Source organism: Dipodomys spectabilis, unplaced genomic scaffold (assembly GCF_019054845.1).
Source record: "Dipodomys spectabilis isolate Male_0828 unplaced genomic scaffold, ASM1905484v1 ptg000756l, whole genome shotgun sequence".
NCBI classification, from domain to species: domain Eukaryota; kingdom Metazoa; phylum Chordata; class Mammalia; order Rodentia; family Heteromyidae; genus Dipodomys; species Dipodomys spectabilis.
Genome location: NW_024871433.1, coordinates 344,346 through 363,015, shown reverse-complemented (window position 1 = coordinate 363,015; position 18,670 = coordinate 344,346). Strand labels below are relative to the sequence as shown.

At 66.5% G+C, this 18,670-nt stretch overlaps 2 protein-coding genes across 7 annotated transcripts; one reads left to right on the top strand and one right to left on the bottom strand.

Moving 5' to 3' along the window:
- Positions 1-238: 238 nt before the first annotated feature.
- Positions 239-13,254, top strand: Noxa1 (NADPH oxidase activator 1). Of its 4 annotated transcripts, XM_042672669.1 has the most exons (14): positions 239-473; positions 3,793-3,875; positions 5,743-5,851; positions 6,829-6,963; positions 7,108-7,215; positions 7,870-7,923; positions 8,196-8,317; positions 8,730-8,835; positions 10,660-10,705; positions 11,165-11,196; positions 11,289-11,443; positions 11,762-11,873; positions 12,871-12,985; positions 13,096-13,254. In XM_042672669.1, exons 1-14 carry the CDS (start codon positions 300-302, stop codon positions 13,215-13,217), a joined length of 1,473 nt encoding a protein of 490 aa, XP_042528603.1. In that variant the 5' UTR covers positions 239-299; the 3' UTR covers positions 13,218-13,254. The 4 variants fall into 4 exon arrangements, with proteins under 4 accessions (XP_042528603.1, XP_042528604.1, XP_042528606.1 ...); XM_042672670.1 differs by lacking the exon at positions 6,829-6,963; XM_042672672.1 differs by lacking the exon at positions 11,762-11,873 and having other exon boundaries at positions 13,096-13,188.
- A 398-nt stretch (positions 13,255-13,652) lies between these two features.
- Positions 13,653-17,979, bottom strand: Entpd8 (ectonucleoside triphosphate diphosphohydrolase 8). 3 transcript variants are annotated; one of them, XM_042672688.1, is made up of 9 exons: positions 17,854-17,979; positions 17,641-17,758; positions 15,711-15,858; positions 15,461-15,620; positions 15,086-15,331; positions 14,749-15,012; positions 14,482-14,592; positions 13,944-14,078; positions 13,653-13,844 (listed from the first exon to the last, which is right to left on the bottom strand). In XM_042672688.1, exons 1-9 carry the CDS (start codon positions 17,977-17,979, stop codon positions 13,653-13,655), a joined length of 1,500 nt encoding a protein of 499 aa, XP_042528622.1. The 3 variants fall into 3 exon arrangements, with proteins under 3 accessions (XP_042528622.1, XP_042528623.1, XP_042528624.1); XM_042672689.1 differs by having other exon boundaries at positions 15,101-15,331; XM_042672690.1 differs by lacking the exon at positions 14,482-14,592 and having other exon boundaries at positions 15,101-15,331.
- Between the last annotated feature and the right edge of the window lie 691 nt (positions 17,980-18,670).

The following is an 18,670-nucleotide window of genomic DNA, read 5'->3' as shown; positions in this document are numbered from 1 at the left end:
GGCCGGGTGGGGAGGGGCGAGCCCCAGCGGGCGCCGGAGGCGGAGAGGGCGTGGCCGTGGCCGGTGGGCGTGGCCAGGCCTTTCGGAAAGGCGGGGGCGTGGTCGAATGGGGAATAGGCGGGCTTGTGGGCGGGGCCAGTCGGGGGCGTGGTCGAGTAGGTGAGACGGGGTCGTGATCATGGGGGCGTGGCCGTCCGCGGGGCGGGGCCAGGCCCGCAGCTAGGGGTGGAGCCTCGGCCGCGCCTCGCGGTGCTCCGGGCGCTGCCTTGGGTCGCGGCCGCGCAGGTGTCCCGGCCACCATGCGCTCGCTCGGGGACCAGGTGCGGGACTGGCACCGCGGCGTGCAGGCCGTGGCCCGCGGGGACTGGGACTGCGCTCTGCGCCTCTTCTCCAGCCGGGAGCCTCCCGCCCGGATGTGCTTCAACATGGGCTGCGTGCACCTGCTGGCCGGCGACCCGCAGGCCGCGCTGCAGGTGAGCCCCGCGGGCGGGAGACGGAGACCTCACCCCGGGCAGGTGACCCGAGACCTCACCCCGGGCAGGTGACCCGAGACCTCACCCCGGGATAGGAGACCCGAGACCTCACCCCGGGCAGGTGACCCGAGACCTCACCCCGGGCAGGTGACCCGAGACCTCACCCCGGGATAGGAGACCCGAGACCTCACTCCGGGATAGGAGACCCGAGACCTCACCCCGGGCAGGTGACCTGAGACCTCACCCCGGGCCGGTGACCCGAGACCTCACCTCGGGCAGGTGACCCGAGACCTCACCCCGGGCAGGTGACCCGAGACCTCACCCCAGGATAGGTGACCTAAGACCTCACCCCGGGCAGGTGACCTGAGACCTCACCCCAGGATAGGTGACCTAAGACCTCACCCCGGGCAGGTGACCCGAGACCTCACCCCAGGATAGGTGACCTAAGACCTCACCCCGGGCAGGTGACCTGAGACCTCACCCCGGGCAGGTGACCTGAGACCTCACCCCGGGCAGGTGACCCGAGACCTCACCCCAGGCAGGTGACCTGAGACCTCACCCCAGGCAGGTGACCTGAGACCTCACCCCGGGCAGGTGACCCGAGACCTCACCCCGGGCAGGTGACCTGAGACCTCACCCCAGGATAGGTGACCTGAGACCTCACCCCGGGATAGGTGACCCGAGACCTCACCCCAGGATAGGAGACCTGAGACCTCACCCCGGGATAGGTGACCTGAGACCTCACCCCGGGCAGGTGACCTGAGACCTCACCCTGGGGCCAGAGACTGAGACCTCATCCCAGGGGACCCCAGGGTGGGTGACCTAGACCTCATCCTGGGGGAGGCCCTGAGTGTCAGTGGGGCACAAAAGAGACCCTGAGTCCCGTTCTCCTTGGGGAAAAGGTCCTTGTGCTGAAGTCACCTACAAAGGGCCTCCCTTCCCTTCCTGATACTTCCCTGGGGTTTCCCCTGAGAAGCTGGACGCAGGCAGGAGCCCTGGCCCCGCCCTGACAAAAGCCCCTTGTGCCCTTTCTGCCTCCAACTGGGCCAAACACCACAGTCCCTGGGGCAGGCCAGGGACAGGCGAGGGACAGTGCTGGTGCATGCTTGGGTGGAATATACCTGAAAACAGTCTGGAGACAGGATCAGAATGGGGGCCTACCTGTTCCCAGGTGAAAGAATGTGACCAAGGGTGGTAATGGAGAGAAACAGTTTCAACTCCCTGTTTGCTTGCTTGCTTCCTGCCTCCTAAAACAGGACCTGGCGTTGAAGGTACACAGATGTGCGCTCGCTCGCGCTCTCGCTCTCTCTCTCACACACACACTCTCTCTCTCTCTCACACACACACACACACACACACACACACTACTCTCTCTGCCTTTCTCAATACTTCTTGTTCATACTTCATGCTGCTGGGTGTGTGGCTCAAAGCCTGCAGCATCCTCCACCTTCCAGGGCCAGGCACTCAGCAGGGACGGTTGCCTGACAGGGACAGGAATCAGAGCACAGAGCGCTGGGGTGGAGAACCTGCAACAGCTCACCAGCAGGACGTGCTGGGCACGGGGCCTTCTGTGTTCTTTCTTTCTTTCTTTCTTTTTTTCTTTTTCTTTCTGTTAGTCGTGGGGCCTGAACTCTGGGCCTGGGCACTGTCCCTCAGCTCTTCAGCTCAAGGCCGGCGCTCTACCACTTGAGCCACAGCACCACTTCCGGCTTTTTTCTTTTTGTTTATGTGGTGCTGAGGAATCGAACCCAGGGCCTCAGGCATGCAAGGCAAGCACTCTACCACTGAGCCACCTTCCCAGCTCCTGTATTATTTCTTTTAAAATATTGTACTGGTTGTTATAAAGGTGATGTACAGAGGGGTTGCTGTTATATAAGTCCGATCATGAGTACATTTCCTTTGGAACAATGTCACCCCGTTCCTCACAGACTCCTAGTTTTTCCATTCCATCCCCACCCACAAGTAGTAAGTTCATTTTCCATATAGGCCTGTGTTGTTGCTTACATTTGAACTTGCACCTGCAATCATCTCAGAAAACAACTTCCCCTTTAACATATTATCCAGGAAATGTAACCGTCTATGGCTAGGCAATTAAATGGTGAGTCATATGTTAGGAGAGCTGGTCCTCACCTGCTCATGCGCTGTGTAACTACTGTAACTCCGGGCAGAGCCACGCTTCATTCTCTACTGTAAGAGGAAGACGGGGGGCGTGGGGGCAGGGGGCGTTACTGCCTAAATCGGCAACATTAGTATTCACAGGAGCACAGACGTATTTAGCCAGCAGTTTGGAAGTTCTAGAAAGTAGAAGGAGAAGCTACAATTAGTAAGAGTAATCACAGAGCGGGTGGGCTGGGGAGGGCCCTCCTAGCTCCCCTGCGTGGTGAAATGAAAGCCGGTCACGTTGGACGTGGCTGCCGGGTGTGGTGGGACAGCACTGGGGAGCAGTGTCTCCCCTGGGCGACTACTGCAAGCCTGAACCCAGCCTGAACCCAGCACCCGCCCCCTCACCCCTCCCACACTGGGAGCACACCGCAGTGTCTCCCCTGGGCGACTGCACTGCAAGCCTGAACCCAGCACCCGCCCCTCACCCCTCCCACACTGGGAGCCACCGCGCTGGAGTCCTGCTTGGGGAAGAGCTGTGCTTCGAATCAGGGAAGCCAGTCCCACTGGGGCTTCTGTGTTTCTGTTCTGGTGTAATAAATATCTGGTGTGCCATTTTGTGTGGACTACCAAAAAAACGGATTTTAGAAGACAGAGGCCTTCACGGTCTGTTCCACAGAGGTAGCTAGTGACACGCTGAAGTGTTTCTGTCTAGTGTTGCTCTTCTTCTCCATGGTGTACAGATTGGCTTCTGGCCACAAGGAAGGAACAACCATAAACTGGCACAAAGCACCTGGGCGGGCCCGGCCCCGGTGGCTCACACCTGTAATCCTAGCTACTCAGGAGGCTGAGCTCTGAGGATCACGGTTCAAAGCCAGCCCAGGCAGGAAAGTCCTTGAGACTCTTATCTCCAACTAACCATCAGAAAACTAGAAGTGGTGCTGTGGCTCAAGTGGTAGAGCGCTAGCCTTGAGCCGATGAACTGAGGGACAGTGCCCAGGCCCAGAGTTCAAGCCCCACCACTGACAAAAAAAAAAAAAATAGCGCCTGGGCGGCTGTGGCCACCAGTGGGCTTCCATGAGCCTCAAGGCCTCAGCTGACTGGGCATGAACTGTGCTGTCCCTTGGGTGTCCGCTGACTGGGCATGAACTGTGCTGTCCCTTGGGTGTCAGCTGACTGGGCATGAACTGTGCTGTCCCTTGGGTGTTTCTGTCCCCAGGCATTTGACCAGGCTGTCACCAAGGACACCTGCATGGCGGTGGGCTTCCTCCAGCGAGGAGTGGTCAACTTCCAGCTGGAGAGGTCAGAACCATGGCTGCCCCAGTCACTGAGTCCTGCAGACTCGCTCCCTACCCCCTTCCTGTACCCGCCTCCTTCCTGTGCCCGCCTCCCCTCCTGTGCCCGCCTCCTTCCTGTGCCCGCCTCCCCTCCTGTGCCCGCCTCCTTCCTGTGCCCGCCTCCTTCCTGTGCCCGCCTCCCCTCCTGTGCCCGCCTCCTTCCTGTGCCCGCCTCCTTCCTGTACCCGCCTCCTTCCTGTGCCCGCCTCCTTCCTGTGCCCGCCTCCTTCCTGTGCCCGCTTCCTTCCTGTGCCCGCCTCCCCTCCTGTACCCGCCTCCCCTCCTGTGCCCGCCTCCTTCCTGTGCCCGCCTCCTTCCTGTGCCCGCCTCCTTCCTGTACCCGCCTCCTTCCTGTGCCCGCCTCCTTCCTGTGCCCGCCTCCTTCCTGTGCCCGCCTCCTTCCTGTGCCCACCTCCCCTCCTGTACCCGCCTCCCCTCCTGTGCCCGCCTCCCCTCCTGTGCCCGCCTCCTTCCTGTGCCCGCCTCCTTCCTGTACCCGCCTCCTTCCTGTGCCCGCCTCCTTCCTGTGCCCGCCTCCTTCCTGTACCCGCCTCCTTCCTGTGCCCGCCTCCCTCCTGTGCCCGCCTCCCCTCCTGTGCCCGCCTTCTTCCTGTGCCCGCCTCCCCTCCTGTGCCCGCCTCCCCTCCTGTGCCCGCCTCCCCTCCTGTGCCCGCCTCCTTCCTGTGCCCGCCTCCCCTCCTGTGCCCGCCTCCTTCCTGTGCCCGCCTCCCCTCCTGTGCCCGCCTCCCCTCCTGTGCCCGCCTCCTTCCTGTGCCCGCCTCCCCTCCTGTGCTCGCCTCCTTCCTGTGCCCGCCTCCCCTCCTGTGCCCGCCTCCTTCCTGTGCCCGCCTCCCCTCCTGTGCTCGCCTCCTTCCTGTGCCTGCCTCCTTCCTGTGCCCGCCTCCCCTCCTGTGCTCACCTCCTTCCTGTGCCCGCCTCCTTCCTGTGCCCGCCTCCTTCCTGTGCCCGCCTCCCCTCCTGTGCCCGCCTCCTTCCTGTGCCCGCCTCCTTCCTGTGCCCGCCTCCCCTCCTGTGCCCGCCTCCTTCCTGTGCCCGCCTCCCCTCCTGTGCCCACCTCCTTCCTGTGCCCGCCTCCTTCCTGTGCCCGCCTCCTTCCTGTGCCCACCTCCCCTCCTGTGCCCGCCTCCCCTCCTGTGCCCGCCTCCTTCCTGTGCCCGCCTCCTCTCCTGTGCCCGCCTCCTTCCTGTGCCCGCCTCCCCTCCTGTGCCTGCCTCCCCTCCTGTGCCCGCCTCCTTCCTGTGCCCGCGTCCTTCCTGTGCCCGCCTCCCCTCCTGTGCCCGCCTCCCCTCCTGTGCCCGCCTCCTTCCATTCCTGTATGCCGCCTCCTGGGTGGGGTGCTTTGCCGGGCTGGGGTCCACGCCTGGTCTCTGTCTCTGCTAAGGTCCACGGGGGGCTCGGCACCCTGGCTCTTCCCTGTCACCTGCGGTAGTCAGGTGGCCGTTTTGCAGTGTGCACTAAGGACTGGCACAGTGGTCACTGGCTCTCCAAGGGAGGACTGCAGATCTCAGCTCCGGTCAGCCAGATGCCGGCTGGGGGTGGCTCTGGTGGGAGCCGGGCCGTCCTCGAGAGGTAGAGAGCGAGCAGTGTGGAGGAGGAGGCTCTCCTGAGGCAGGGCGGTGCGTGGCGCAGGGCCTCAGGCCGGATGGCGAGCAGGGCAGCAAACCCAGCCCCACAGCGCCTCCCCTCAGCACAGGCCCCTGCGTCCCGCCCTGGGGCTCCTTGGAGCTGAGGCCTGGGTGGGTGGCACGGCCCCCTGCCTTTCCCGAGGCCCAGCCCTTTCCATGCTCTGCTGAGGCCACCACTGCCCACAGGTTCCAGGAGGCCCTGCTGGACTTCCAGCGGGCCCTAGCACAGCTGAGGGGCAACGCCACCATTGACTACACGCAGCTGGGCCTCCACTTCCGGCTGCAGGCCTGGGAGGTGAGCAGGCACGGGTGCCGTCTAAGGAGGGGTGTTAGCGGGCCTTGGGGTGTGGTCGGAGCCCCCGGGGGCTCCGGGGTCTTGACTCGCAGGCCGGGGCGCAGCTGTGAGAGGCCTCAGGGTCTCCGGGGTCTTGACTCGCAGGCCGGGGCGCAGCTGTGAGAGGCCTCAGGGTCGCCGTGAGTCACGCAGACCTGGAGCCCCAGCGCCCCCTCTTCTGGGGGCGGGGGAGAACTACTCAGGCCTTTCTGGGAGAGGACAGGAACAGGGTTGGCAATAGGTGGCCAGTTAAGAGGCCACTGGAGGGACAGAGCAGGAAGGGGCGCTCTGCTCCCTCCCCGAGGGAGGGCTGTGTCCCTGTCTTCAGTCCTCTGGGGCCAGTGTGAGTCACAGCGAAGGATCATGGGGGAAGCCAGGGTCTAATGACACACCATCTGCGGCCCGGGGCGGTGTCCCCTGCTAGCGTGGGGACTGTGGCAGGCACAGCGCAGGCCACAGAACGGAGCCCGAGCGGGCAGTGGGGTCTTTGTGGAGCGAATCTGGGCCGGCGTGTACTCACCCCACCACCCCCAGCAGCGACTGAGGGTGTTTGGAGTGGCTCAGAGCACAGCTTGACCCCACTTTGGGCAGGGGCCCCGGGACAGCCATAGCTTTGTCTGGCTGGCCGGTGCAGGCCGTGTCCTCTGTCCCTTGGGCTGACACCAGCAGCCGACTCTGAAACAGCCAAAGGGCCATCTTACAAAGAACAGTGTCCGGTGTTCCAAGAAAAAAAGAAGAGACCAAAGTGGAACATGTCCCTTCTAGGGTTGAACAGCACCCGGGGCAGGGCACCCACGGCAGGGCACGGCACCCAGCCACTCCTGCTGGGGCCAGGCAGGTGCCCAGGAGCCAGGTGCAGCCCATGGCTCCCATGCCAGCTGGGGCTGGGGCTGGACCAGGTGAAGCCCAGGCCCGGTCAGCTCCACCCGCACTCCTAGGTGCTGTACAATGTGGCATCGGTGCAGTGCCAGCTGGGGCTCTGGACTGAGGCTGCCAGCACTCTACGGGAGGCCATCTCCAGGTGGCCAGAGGGGGCCCGAGGCGGCCTGGACACGGCCCTGGGCCAGGTGCAGGTGAGGGCCGCGGGCGGGCGTGGGCCCTGGGACCAGCGGTGACACACGGGGGCTGTGGAGGGCCCCAGGGAGCCCTTCCGCTCTCAGGCTGAGTGCTCTGTAGCTCGGCTGGGCAGCCGCTGAGTTGCAATGGCTCCGCCCCAGAATCAGGTGCCGCTGGAGCCCCGGCAGGTCCCCAGGGGTGAGGTCTTCCAGCCCTACAGACGACACCTGGAGCTCCTGCAGCCGGTGGATTTCCTCGGCCAGGCCAAGGTGAGGGTCCCGGGCCCGGCCTGCGTGTCTGCGGGGCCCAGGGACGGCCGCAGCCTGTGTTGACAGTGGGCAACTCGCGTGCTGCCAGTGCGGGCGCGGGCCAGGGGACCCTCCTCAGCGTGCTCCCTGGGGTTGGAGTGGAGCAGGGCCGCGGGCCTGAGGCAGGGCCGCGTCTGGGCTCTTCTCCCCGCCACCCCAGCACCGGCGTCTCTCCATCTCCGTTACAGACAGCACACCCCTGCCCCAGGTCAGGGCCAGCGGGCGCCTTGGCGGGGTTTGCTGCAAGGGTGGGAGGCGTTTGGGAGAAGAGCCCGTCTCAGCGTCCTATTTTTGCTCGCGTTGGTTTTGCCCTGGTGGCCCCTCGGCTGGCCACACCCTGTGGTCGCTGCAATGTCACCCGGGCCCAGGGCGGTGCCCATGAGCAGACTGGTGCTGGGGGAGAGGGGCATCTGCAGAAGTCATGAGAACATAACTCCAGATTATTGGCGTGTCCTCTTTGTGATGAACTTCTTGTGTACTGGGGTGGTCTGGCAGGCCAGGGCCGGGCACACAGCCCGCCACCCATAGACGGGAGATCCGGGAGCCTTAGCAAGCAGTGTGGGCTGAAGATAGGCCCGAGAAGGCCCCGACATAGCGTGCCCTGTCCCCCGCCAGGTGGTGGCCTCCTCCAGCCTTGGTGACCAGCACTCAGGTGTCCAGCCCCAGCAGGTAGGTGGGCAGCCTCTGGCAGTCCCAGGCTTGTCCCCGCCCGGCATGACAGGACTGGCCACTGGCCACAAAGAGAATGGTGGGGGTCCTGAGTCCTCTTTGGTCCCTGGTGTCCAGCCCCCTCTCAGAAGGGATGGGGTGCTGGCTGCGGTGGTCACCGTCCCTGGGGGAGGGCCTGCAAACAGCACATGGGCCCTGGACCATCAGGAGCCATTGAGGGAGGCCTGTCTGCCCCTCTTGGCCAGGGCGAGGTTGCTGCTTTGTCCCTCCAGGTGTGTGCAGCCGACAGAGAAGCTGGTCCCAGGGCTGCAGCACCAGGAGAGGGCCTCTGCCTGCCCTACACAGCAGAGGCCTCGCACGTGAGGCCTGGGCTTGCTGCTCCACCAGTCAGGGGGTAGGACCGTCACTCCTGACACGTACAACTGATGAGAATCCTGGTGCTGGGGACGGGTCACCTGCCCACCTTTTCCCTCCCCGTGTTCTGATTCTTTCTGCACAAGCCGCCTGCCTGGGAGGTGGGTTGGGATGGGGGGTACACCTGTGGTCTCTGTGGCCCACACAGCGCACATGAAGCAGCAGGGCTCTGGGCCAAGCTGGCCAGGAGTGACCTCAGCCTCACTGGCCCCCACGGGCCACGGGCTCTGTGACGTGGAGTGATGCCGAAGCTGTGGAGCTGGGGAACGGGATGAGTCCGGGAATCTCCGCCACCCCTCAGGGCTGCTGGGCTGAGCAGACAGGCCGGGGCAGGGCCATGAGCTCCAGGCTGGACAAAGCCTGCCTGAGGAGAGGGCACTGTTCTCTCCCAGGGCCCAAGTCCCGGACCTGCAAGGAGCCAGCCCCCACCCCCGCCCCCCTGCTGCAGAGCCTGAAGTGAGCACTGACCGCATCCTGTCCACCCCCTACCAGGACCCAGTGAGTGAGCCTGGACCCCCTGGGGGACAGCCTGGCCGGGGACGTGGAGGGGCAGGCTCGCTGGCACATAGCCAGCCCAGCCACCAGCCTCTCGGATGGGTGGCCGGGCCATCCTAGGGCTCTGGGGCAGGCGGTGGGTGGGCCGTGACTGCCTAGGGACAAGGTGAGGTCCAGAGGCAGCGGCAGTGCCCGGCTTTCCTCCTGAGACTCCAGCCACAGGCCTCATGTCTCACTCGGACTCGGGACGCCGGCCACCGGCTCTTCTCTCCCCCAGATGCTCAGTCCACTCTGTTCTCAGGGCTCCGGTCCCCTCCCGAGGCGCAAGGCCTCAGTACCTGCCCATGGGTCTACCTGGTCTACCTGACTTCCTGACCCAGCCCTCCCTGCCCTCCTCATGCTGACCTCAGCTTAAGTCAGGGCCCAGGTCAGCTCTGGTGTGCCCAGCACTGCAAGCAAGACCCCCACCCTCCCCTCGGCTCAGGACCTCCTCCCCCTCCTCCCCCTCCTCCTCCTCCTCCTCCCCCTCCTCCCCCTCCTCCCCCTCCTCCTCCCCCTCCTCCCCCTCCTCCCCCTCCTCCTCCCCCTCCTCCCCCTCCTCCCCCTCCTCCTCCCCCTCCTCCCCCTCCTCCTCCCCCTCCTCCCCCTCCTCCTCCTCCCCCTCCCCCTCCTCCTCCTCCCCCTCCTCCTCCTCCTCCCCCTCCTCCTCCTCCTCCCCCTCCTCCTCCTCCTCCCCCTCCTCCTCCTCCTCCCCCTCCTCCTCCTCCTCCCCCCCCTCCTCCTCCTCCTCCTCCTTGGAGCTCAGGACCTCCTCCTCCCTCTCCCTCCCCCACCTCCTCCCTATAGCTCAGGACCTCCTCCTCTTCCTCCTCTTCCTCCTCCTCTTCCTCCTCCCCACAGCTCAGGACCTCGACCTCCTCCTCCTCCTCCTCCTCCTCCTCCTCCCCCTCCTCCCCCTCCTCCTCCCCCTCCTCCTCCCCCTCCTCCCCCTCCTCCTCCCCCTCCTCCTCCCCCTCCTCCTCCCCCTCCTCCCCCTCCTCCTCCCCCTCCTCCTCCCCCTCCTCCTCCCCCTCCTCCCCCTCCTCCTCCCCCTCCTCCCCCTCCTCCTCCCCCTCCTCTTCCCCCTCCTCCTCCTCCCCCTCCTCCTCCTCCCCCTCCTCCTCCTCCCCCTCCTCCTCCTCCTCCTCCCCCTCCTCCTCCTCCCCCTCCCCCTCCTCCTCCTCCTCCCCCTCCTCTTCCCCCTCCTCCTCCTCCCCCTCCTCCTCCTCCTCCCCCTCCTCCTCCTCCTCCCCCTCCCCCCCCTCCTCCTCCTCCTCCTTGGAGCTCAGGACCTCCTCCTCCCTCTCCCTCCCCCACCTCCTCCCTATAGCTCAGGACCTCCTCCTCTTCCTCCTCTTCCTCCTCCTCTTCCTCCTCCCCACAGCTCAGGACCTCGACCTCCTCCTCCTCCTCCTCCTCCTCCTCCTCCTCCTCCTCCTCCTCCTCCTCACAGTTCAGTGCCACCCCCACCTACACTTCCTCCAACACAGGCTACCTTAAGGTGGGCACCTCCCTGGACTCCATCTTGGGGTGACCAGGTCACCCACAAATGGCACTGGGGCCTCCCGGTGGGTCTGGGAAGACGTGGCCCCGCCAGGCCTGGCTCAGGGCCTGGAGACCTGACTGGCAGCGCAGTCCAGCTGGCGACCTCCTTCTAGCCGCAGCCCCACCCACACGCGACCCCCCCCTGCTGGGCCAGGACAGGCCTTGGTAGGGAACTTTGTTGTGAGGCGGTCACCTGCCCCGCTCTGCCGCCCTGGCCACACGCAGCTCTGGCTTTCCTTGCAGAGGCCGCAGCAGGAGCAGGTGGGCGCACAGGCCCCTCCGTCCTCAGGTGAGGGAGCTCCGGCCGGTTGGGGGGGGGGGGGAGTAGGGTCAGAGGCCATGGGGATGCGGGTTCAGAGGCCGTGGGAGAGGATGCGGGGTCAGAGGCCGTGGGGGAGGATGTGGGGTCAGAGGCTGTGGGGGGGTGTGGGGTCAGAGGTCGTGGGGGGTGTAGGGTCAGAGGCCGTGGGTGGGGGATGTGGGGTCAGAGGTCATGGGGGGTGTAGGGTCAGAGGCCGTGGGGGGGGATGCGCGGTCAGAGGCCGTTGGGGGGGTGCGGGGTCAGAGGCCGTGGGGGGGATGCGGGGTCAGAGGCCATGGGGGGGTGCGGGGTCAGAGGCCGTGGGGGTGGGGAGGTAGACCTGGAAAGCTTGGGACAGCACCAAGATGCCTAGCAGCCGCTGCTCTCCACATCTTCGCTCTCCTCCGTGGGGGAAGCGGTGACAGCCCCCCTTGCTCTACCCCGCAGGGCGGTCGGCATCGGAGCCCTCAGCCACTGTGGTGAGAGCCGCCCTCCCACCCCGTGCCCCGTCCCCTCCCGGCCCTTCCCGCCCTCAGCCCTCTCAGGTCTGAGGGGCCCGTTCTGTCCCCAGGGAGCCGCGGCAGCCGGCCTGGAGCCCTCGGCGCCCGTCACCGTGCAGTGTGTCTTCACGGTGGCCCTGGAGGCCCCCAGGGGCGCCGGCCTGGCCGCCCTCAGGGCTCTTCTGGCTCAGGCCCTCCCGCGCCAGGCCCTGCTGGGGCAGCTCAGGTAGGACCGGGTGCCATCCCGGGGTGGAAGGGGATGGGTGGTCTGAACGAGGGGGGTGAGCTGGAGCGGGGGGGGGGGACACAGTGGGCCAGCCCGGGCGAGAGGTAGTTTGGGGTCAGGCAGGCATCCCTGCCAGGCCCAGGGTCCATGCTGCTGCTGGAAGACAGGGCCGCGCGGGAGGCCGACCACACGGGAGGCCGGGCAGGTGGAGGCCGACCACACGGGAGGGCTGTCAAGGCTCCCTTCCGGGCGCTGCCTTGGCACTGCCCTCTGTACCCCGTGGCGGCAGCCCCGGCCTACCCTGAGGACTCTTCGCAGTTACCAAGCCCCCGGTGAGGAGGGCTTGTGGACACCCATCCACGGGGAGGACTCACTGCAGGGGGCGTGGAGGGACGAAGACGGGTGCAGGGGCCTGCGGCTCCAGTGCCGGGTGAGTGAGGGGGACCCCGGCTCCAGGCCATCTGCCCATCCAGGTGCAGGGGACCCCGGCTCCAGGCCGGCCGCCCATCCAGGTGCAGGGGACCCCGGCTCCAGGCCATCTGCCCATCCAGGTGCAGGGGACCCCGGCTCCAGGCCATCTGCCCATCCAGGTGCAGGGGACCCCGGCTCCAGGCCATCTGCCCATCCAGGTGCAGGGGACCCCGGCTCCAGGCCATCTGCCCATCCAGGTGCAGGGGACCCCGGCTCCAGGCCATCTGCCCATCCAGGTGCAGGGGACCCCGGCTCCAGGCCATCTGCCCATCCAGGTGCAGGGGACCCCGGCTCCAGGCCGGCCGCCCATCCAGGTGCAGGGGACCCCAGCTCCAGGCCATCTGCCCATCCAGGTGCAGGGGACCCCGGCTCCAGGCCATCTGCCCATCCAGGTGCAGGGGACCCCGGCTCCAGGCCGGCCGCCCATCCAGGTGCAGGGGACCCCGGCTCCAGGCCATCTGCCCATCCAGGTGCAGGGGACCCCGGCTCCAGGCCATCTGCCCATCCAGGTGCAGGGGACCCCGGCTCCAGGCCATCTGCCCATCCAGGTGCAGGGGACCCCCGGCTCCAGGCCGGCCGCCCATCCAGGTGCAGGGGACCCCGGCTCCAGGCCATCTGCCCATCCAGGTGCAGGGGACCCCGGCTCCAGGCCATCTGCCCATCCAGGTGCAGGGGACCCCGGCTCCAGGCCATCTGCCCATCCAGGTGCAGGGGACCCCGGCTCCAGGCCATCTGCCCATCCAGATGCAGGGGACCCTGGCTCCAGGCCGTCCGTCCGTCCAGATGCTGGGGGACCCCGGCTCCAGGCCGTCTGTCTGTCCAGATGCAGGGGACCCCGGCTCCAGGCCGTCCGTCTGTCCAGATGCTGGGGGACCCCCGGCTCCAGGCCGTCTGTCTGTCCAGATGCAGGGGACCCCGGCTCCAGGCCGCCCCCATAACCCACCCTCTTCCCACAGGCAGCCGGAGGCCGGCCAGTCCTCCACCAGGTGGTGGCCCAGCACAGCTACTCAGCCCAAGGTCCTGCAGACCTGGCCTTCGACCAAGGGGACGTGCTAGATGTCCTGTGTGAAGGTACAGCCAGCTGCCTGGGGCTGCCCAGAGCTCCCGGGGCTGGAGGTGGGCGGGTGTGTCCAGGCTCAGCAGCCTGGGCTCGGAGCAGACTCGACTGCATGTTCCTGCAGTGGATGCGGCGTGGCTGGAGGGGCACCGTGATGGCCGTGTCGGCCTTTTCCCCAAGTGCTTCGTGGCTCCGGCTGGCACCTGCGTGGAACCCTCACAGCCCCCGAGCCCTGACCAGCACTGAATGATCTTGTGTCGTCTGCTTTTAATAAAAACTGCCCCCTGTGGTCAGTGTTCTGGGCCCTGCAGTGGAGGAGTCCAGCCCAGCTCCCACAGAGGAGGCGTGGCCCCACCGCCTGGCTCCCTGCCAGCCACAGCCCCGCTTCCCCCTTAGCTGGCCCTGCTCCCACCCCCTGCCCATGCCTGAGGGCCTGGGACTCCGTCCGTGGCCACATGACCCAAGGTTGTCAAGGTGTCACCCTGGGTGTCTGCCTGCCCAGAGCCCTCAGGGGTCAGCAGCTGGCGAGGGTCGTGGGCTCAGGATGCCCGGGGCCTGGGGACAGCTGTCTACTGCCCGGGCCACCAATGCTCCCCAGGTTTGGACAACAGATATCCAGGTCCCTGCCCCTCATACACCACGCCCTCGTCACCCCTGCCATCCATGCTAGTCAGGCTCCGTCTACTCCTGGGGCCAGAGGAGCTGGACGGCGCCAGCCCCGAGAACGGTCCCAATGGTCAGCACCAGGAACACGATGCCAGCTGTCCACACGCCGTAGCTCTGCACCCGCCCTGGAGCCGGCGCCTCGGCGGGAATCATGCCCGTCAAGTTCAGCATGTAGCCCAGCGTCCAGCCGATGTCCACGCCGCCAGCCTGCCGGACACGGGGCCTCTCAGGGCAGTGCACAGCTGCCTCTGAGCCCATCCTATCCCCTCAGAGGGGCAGAGGGGCCGGGCTGGGGGCCGTGGTCACCTGCTCCTGAAAGTCGATGCTGGGCCAGGTGTCTGCACTGAAGCCGTAGCCCTGCTGCAGCAGCGTGAGGATGTAGAGGCCCGAGGCGCAGAGGCTGCACAGCCAGCGCTCCTGTCCAGGGTAGCTGGCCTCCACCTGGGGTCCAGCGCCGGGGAGCGGGTGAGGGCACCGCACCCAGCACAGGTCCTGGCCCGATGAGCCCCGAGACAGCGGCCGGCCAGGCCCTCCCGGGAGCCAAGGGCCCCACGGAGACCACGCTATGGCCTAGAGGGCCCAGCCGGGTGACACACCGCATGCTACCCAGAGGCTGGTCCCACAGGGCTCAGGGCCAGGACCCCGCCCCCGCCCTCCAGCAGCCAGACCACGGAACTGTCTTCCCTCTCTACCCATGGCTTCCCCCAAACCCAATTGCCTGAGGCCTGGGGTGAGCGGTAGTGAGGCTGAAGGCCCCCACACTCCCTGACCAGCGAGGCCCGAGGCCCGCCCGCTGGCTGCCAGCACAGGGATCCCACAGGGCAGGTGCCCAGGGCCCACCCACCAGCCTCCAGGGCCGCTGGCAGAACTCCCAGATGGTGGTGTTGACGGTGCCTAGTGGCTGCCTGGAGGTGAGGTTCAGGAAGCTGAAGGTGTGGTAGAAATTGGAGAAGGCCTGGGGAGGAGAGGAATTGCTGCCTGTCACCGCCCCCCCCATGGCACCGGAGACCCTAGGAGCCAATCAGGGCTCCTCCCGTCCCACCTGACCCCGCCCTTCCTGGTCACTCTGGGGCCCAGCGGGAGGGCAGCCAGGGCCAGGGGCTGGGCTCACGTAGAAGCGGCCCCGCAGTGGGGGCTGGTAGACCCCGTTGAAGGCACACTCGCGTTGGCCCGCGCAGCTGGAGAAATTGAAGAGTGCCCGGATGGCCGCCAGGCAGGCGGCAGGGTTGCCGGTCCCCAGGACGGTGAGGTTCCAGGGGGGCTCCGGGGCGGCCGAGCCGGAGGTGCAGGGCGAGCTGTGCAGGGCGGCCGGGGGCAGCACGACCTGGTAGCCGCTGTGGTAGCACGGGTGATGGACCGGCCTTTGGGGGCCGCTCTGCTGGGAGGGGAAGGAGGTGTGCACTCCGGCAGCCCGCCCCCCTCTCCAGCCGCCCCCCTCCCTGCCTCGCCAGCCGGCGCCTGACCTGCACCAAGGCCGCCAGGAGCCTGCCCAGCGCCGCGTCACGCCCGTAGCAGAGGTAGCTGTGAGTGTAGACACTGTAGTTCCTGCCATACAGGCGGAAGGTGGTCTGGGTGCTCTGGTCCAGGATGGGGGCCGCAGGCACGAAGCTGATCTGGGTGGAGGCGCCGCCCATGTCCAGGATGCCCACTGGAGCCCACTCGGCGGGCTGAATCCATTCTCCAGACGAGGAGTACTGACAACGGATGGACGCTCAGCCCCGCCGGGACGGCCACGCCCGCCGACCCCACTGCCTGCCAGACAGCCCCAGCCCCACGCCCCTGACCGCAGGCCCCCGCCCCACCCTCGGGCTGCCCACACACACCTTGACCAGCCTTCCCAGGGCATAGTTGATGGTGATCCAGGCGAAGGAACCTTCATCTCGCCCCGTCAGGATTTCCGCACCCCAAAAATCCACAGGAGACTGGCTCAGCACCCGAGTGACTGCAGCCAGGATGCCCCTTGCCAGGGAGCCGTTCTTCTGGCTGGGTGGGAGGACCAGGCCTCGTCGTAGCAGGAGACTTCCCCCCTCCCCGACCGCAGCCACTCTGGGGACACAGCCTGGGGTCCCTCACCGCAGCCGCATGCCGGCCGTGGCGCCCAGGAACGTGGCTGTGTCCCGATGCTGAGCCTTAGGGATCAGCCCCAGTGCCTCCCCCAGGCAGCCCTTCAGGCTCTCACCAGCCTGCGTGGGGTCCGAGGCGTAGGAGGAGATTCCAGGTCCTGAAACGCAGCGCCCGGGCAGGTCAAGGCCCAGCCTGTGAGTGTGGTGAATGGTGGTCTCCGCGGACAGGCCTGCACCCCTGCTTTCAGCCTGTGCGTGACTCACATTTTGTTTGAGCAGCCTTTGTCGGTGCTCTTACCAGTGGTAGCTATTCCAAGTGTTAGCATCACGCCCACCTTGGGTCCTCAGCTCCGCCCAGCCCTGCAGTTCCCGCCCACAGCCTGCTCCCACCCCCCTCCACCCAGAGCTCCACCTACCTCACTTCCTGCCCCCAGACTCCCCTGCTACCCGGATAGGGATAGACGCCATGTGCTCCCTCTGGGGGGAGCTACGGCTCCTCTAATAAACCTTGTAATAATCTCCCCCCCTGTGCCTGCCTGCCTCTGCATGGTCCCCTGGAATGGATGTGAAGGATCCTTCACCAAGCACTTCAGTGGCAGAGAGCTCAAGGCTAGTAGGGTCACACAGTGAAACCCTATCTCAACCCACACACAAGAGCCTGGCTACTCAGGAGGCTGAGATCTGAGGATCGTGGTTTGAAGGCAGCCTGGGCAGGAACGTCCATGAGACTTCAGTCAACCACACACACACACACACCCCTAAAAGCTGAAAGTGGAACTGTCACTCAAGTAGAAGAACACTGGGCAAAAAAGCTCAGAGACCTTGCCAGGCTTGAGTTCAAGTCCCCCCTGCCCTTTGCCAAAGACCTTAAGGTGAGATCATCTGAATTGCCCATGCTTGAGCCCAGTGGCCTCTCTGTCACCAGAGAGGAAGGAGCTCTGAGCCAGAGGGCTGGTGTGTGGGGAGCAGGGAATCAGCGCCAGGCAAGGCAGCCACTGGCCAGAAGGACCTGGAGCCAAGATGCATGGCTGGGCAGGGTGGGTGCTCCTTAGCGCTTCTGGAGAGGCTGGCCGGAGGCCCCTCACCTCAAGCTCTGCCTCTGAGCACAAAGAGACCCCAGGGCACCACAGGGCGTTGCCCTCAGAGCCACACAGGTGCCCGGAAAGGGGGGTCAGGCAGAGAGGGACACAGCCAAGGCAGACATACAAGCCGGCGGGAGAAACGTCAGGCAAGGGGCCCGAAGGAGGCTTGGGAGAGGGGCGCGGTCTGCGTCCTGGCCAGAAGATGGGTCCGGCTCTACTCTCCATGGCTGACCATGAGGCTGTGCCCACGCACTGCCCCATCGGGGCTCTTCCTTTATGTCAACTTGCTGAGGGCTGAGGAAACAGCTTATCGTGAAGGTAGGAGTCCTGACAGGCCAGGGCCTGGCCCAGGCTTCCTACTGCCCCGCCGCCCCTCCACCCTGCAGGCCCCACCGCCCCACTGACCCTCCACCCAGCAGGCCGCCCGAGCCCCTCCACCCAGCAGGCCGCCCGAGCCCCTCCACCCAGCAGGCCGCCCGAGCCCCTCCACCCAGCAGGCCGCCCGAGCCCCTCCACCCAGCAGGCCGCCCGAGCCCCTCCACCCAGCAGGCCGCCCGAGCCCCTCCACCCAGCAGGCCGCCCGAGCCCCTCCACCCAGCAGGCCGCCCGAGCCCCTCCACCCAGCAGGCCGCCCGAGCCCCTCCACCCAGCAGGCCGCCCGCTGCCCCTCCACCCAGCAGGCCGCCCGAGCCCCTCCACCCAGCAGGCCGCCCGAGCCCCTCCACCCAGCAGGCCGCCCGCCGCCCCTCCACCCAGCAGGCCGCCCGAGCCCCTCCACACAGCAGGCCGCCCGAGCCCCTCCACACAGCAGGCCGCCCGAGCCCCTCCACCCAGCAGGCTGCCCGCTGCCCCACTGACCCTCCACGTGGCAGGCCAGGGCCTGGCTAATGACACCCGAGTTGTTCTTCTTGTCTGCTTGCCACTGGTACAAGAAGAGCGAGGTGTGGGAGGAGCCGGCATCAAACACAATCCCGAACTAGGGACAGCATGGAGGTCAGGAGGTCAGGGGGCCGCAGGGGCTGCGTCCCAGCCCCCCGCCCCGGCCGCCCCCGCTGTGGTGCTGCCCTGCACCTTGGTGTCTGCTGGCAGGAGGACGCTGCTGGCCTCCACCAGGATGAGGATGAGCACCACGAGGCCTGAGGCCGTGGCTGCGCCCAGCAGGGCCAGGAAGGCCCGCTCCTTCCAGGAGAGACTCATGCCGCACGGCCGCCGGCACAGGCCTCGCCTGCGAGCCTGCACCTGGGGAACGCGTCGGCTCAACTCCACACTCGGCCCTTCCCAGCCCTGGACCGGACTCCGCGCCCCGCCCCGGGCCCCGCCCCGGAGCCCCGCTGCTGTGGAGGCCCTGACCCAGGCCTTTTAAACAAAGGCAGCTGTTACTTGTAGAAACCCTAACCTTGGGTGTTTTGTAATCTGCTTTGAGCTGGCCCTGGGCAGAGACCAAGGCGTGTGATTTCCAAGGATGTGACTTCCAGGGGGAAGAAGGTGGCCACGCCCTGCTCAGCCCTGGGGCCCCGCATGTCCCGTCTCCCCTGCTGTGACCCCCTTGTGTACAGTGGGGTTACTGTCCCCACCCCATGCCGGCACAGCCTGACCACTGCCAGCTAGCTAGCATGCGCCCAGAGCTCCGGCTGTGAGCATCAGTAGTCAGCTCCCAGACTCCTTCCTGGACAGTGTGAGCACTCCCAGACTCATTCCCGGACAGTGTGAGCACTCCCAGGCTCGTTCCCGGACAGTGTGAGCACTCCTAGGCTCCTTCCTGGACAGTGTGAGCGCTCCCAGACTCATTCCCAGACAGTGTGAGCACTCCCAGACTCATTCCCTGACAGTGTGAGCACTCCTAGGCTCCTTCTCGGACAGTGTGAGTGCTCCCAGACTCCTTCCCGGA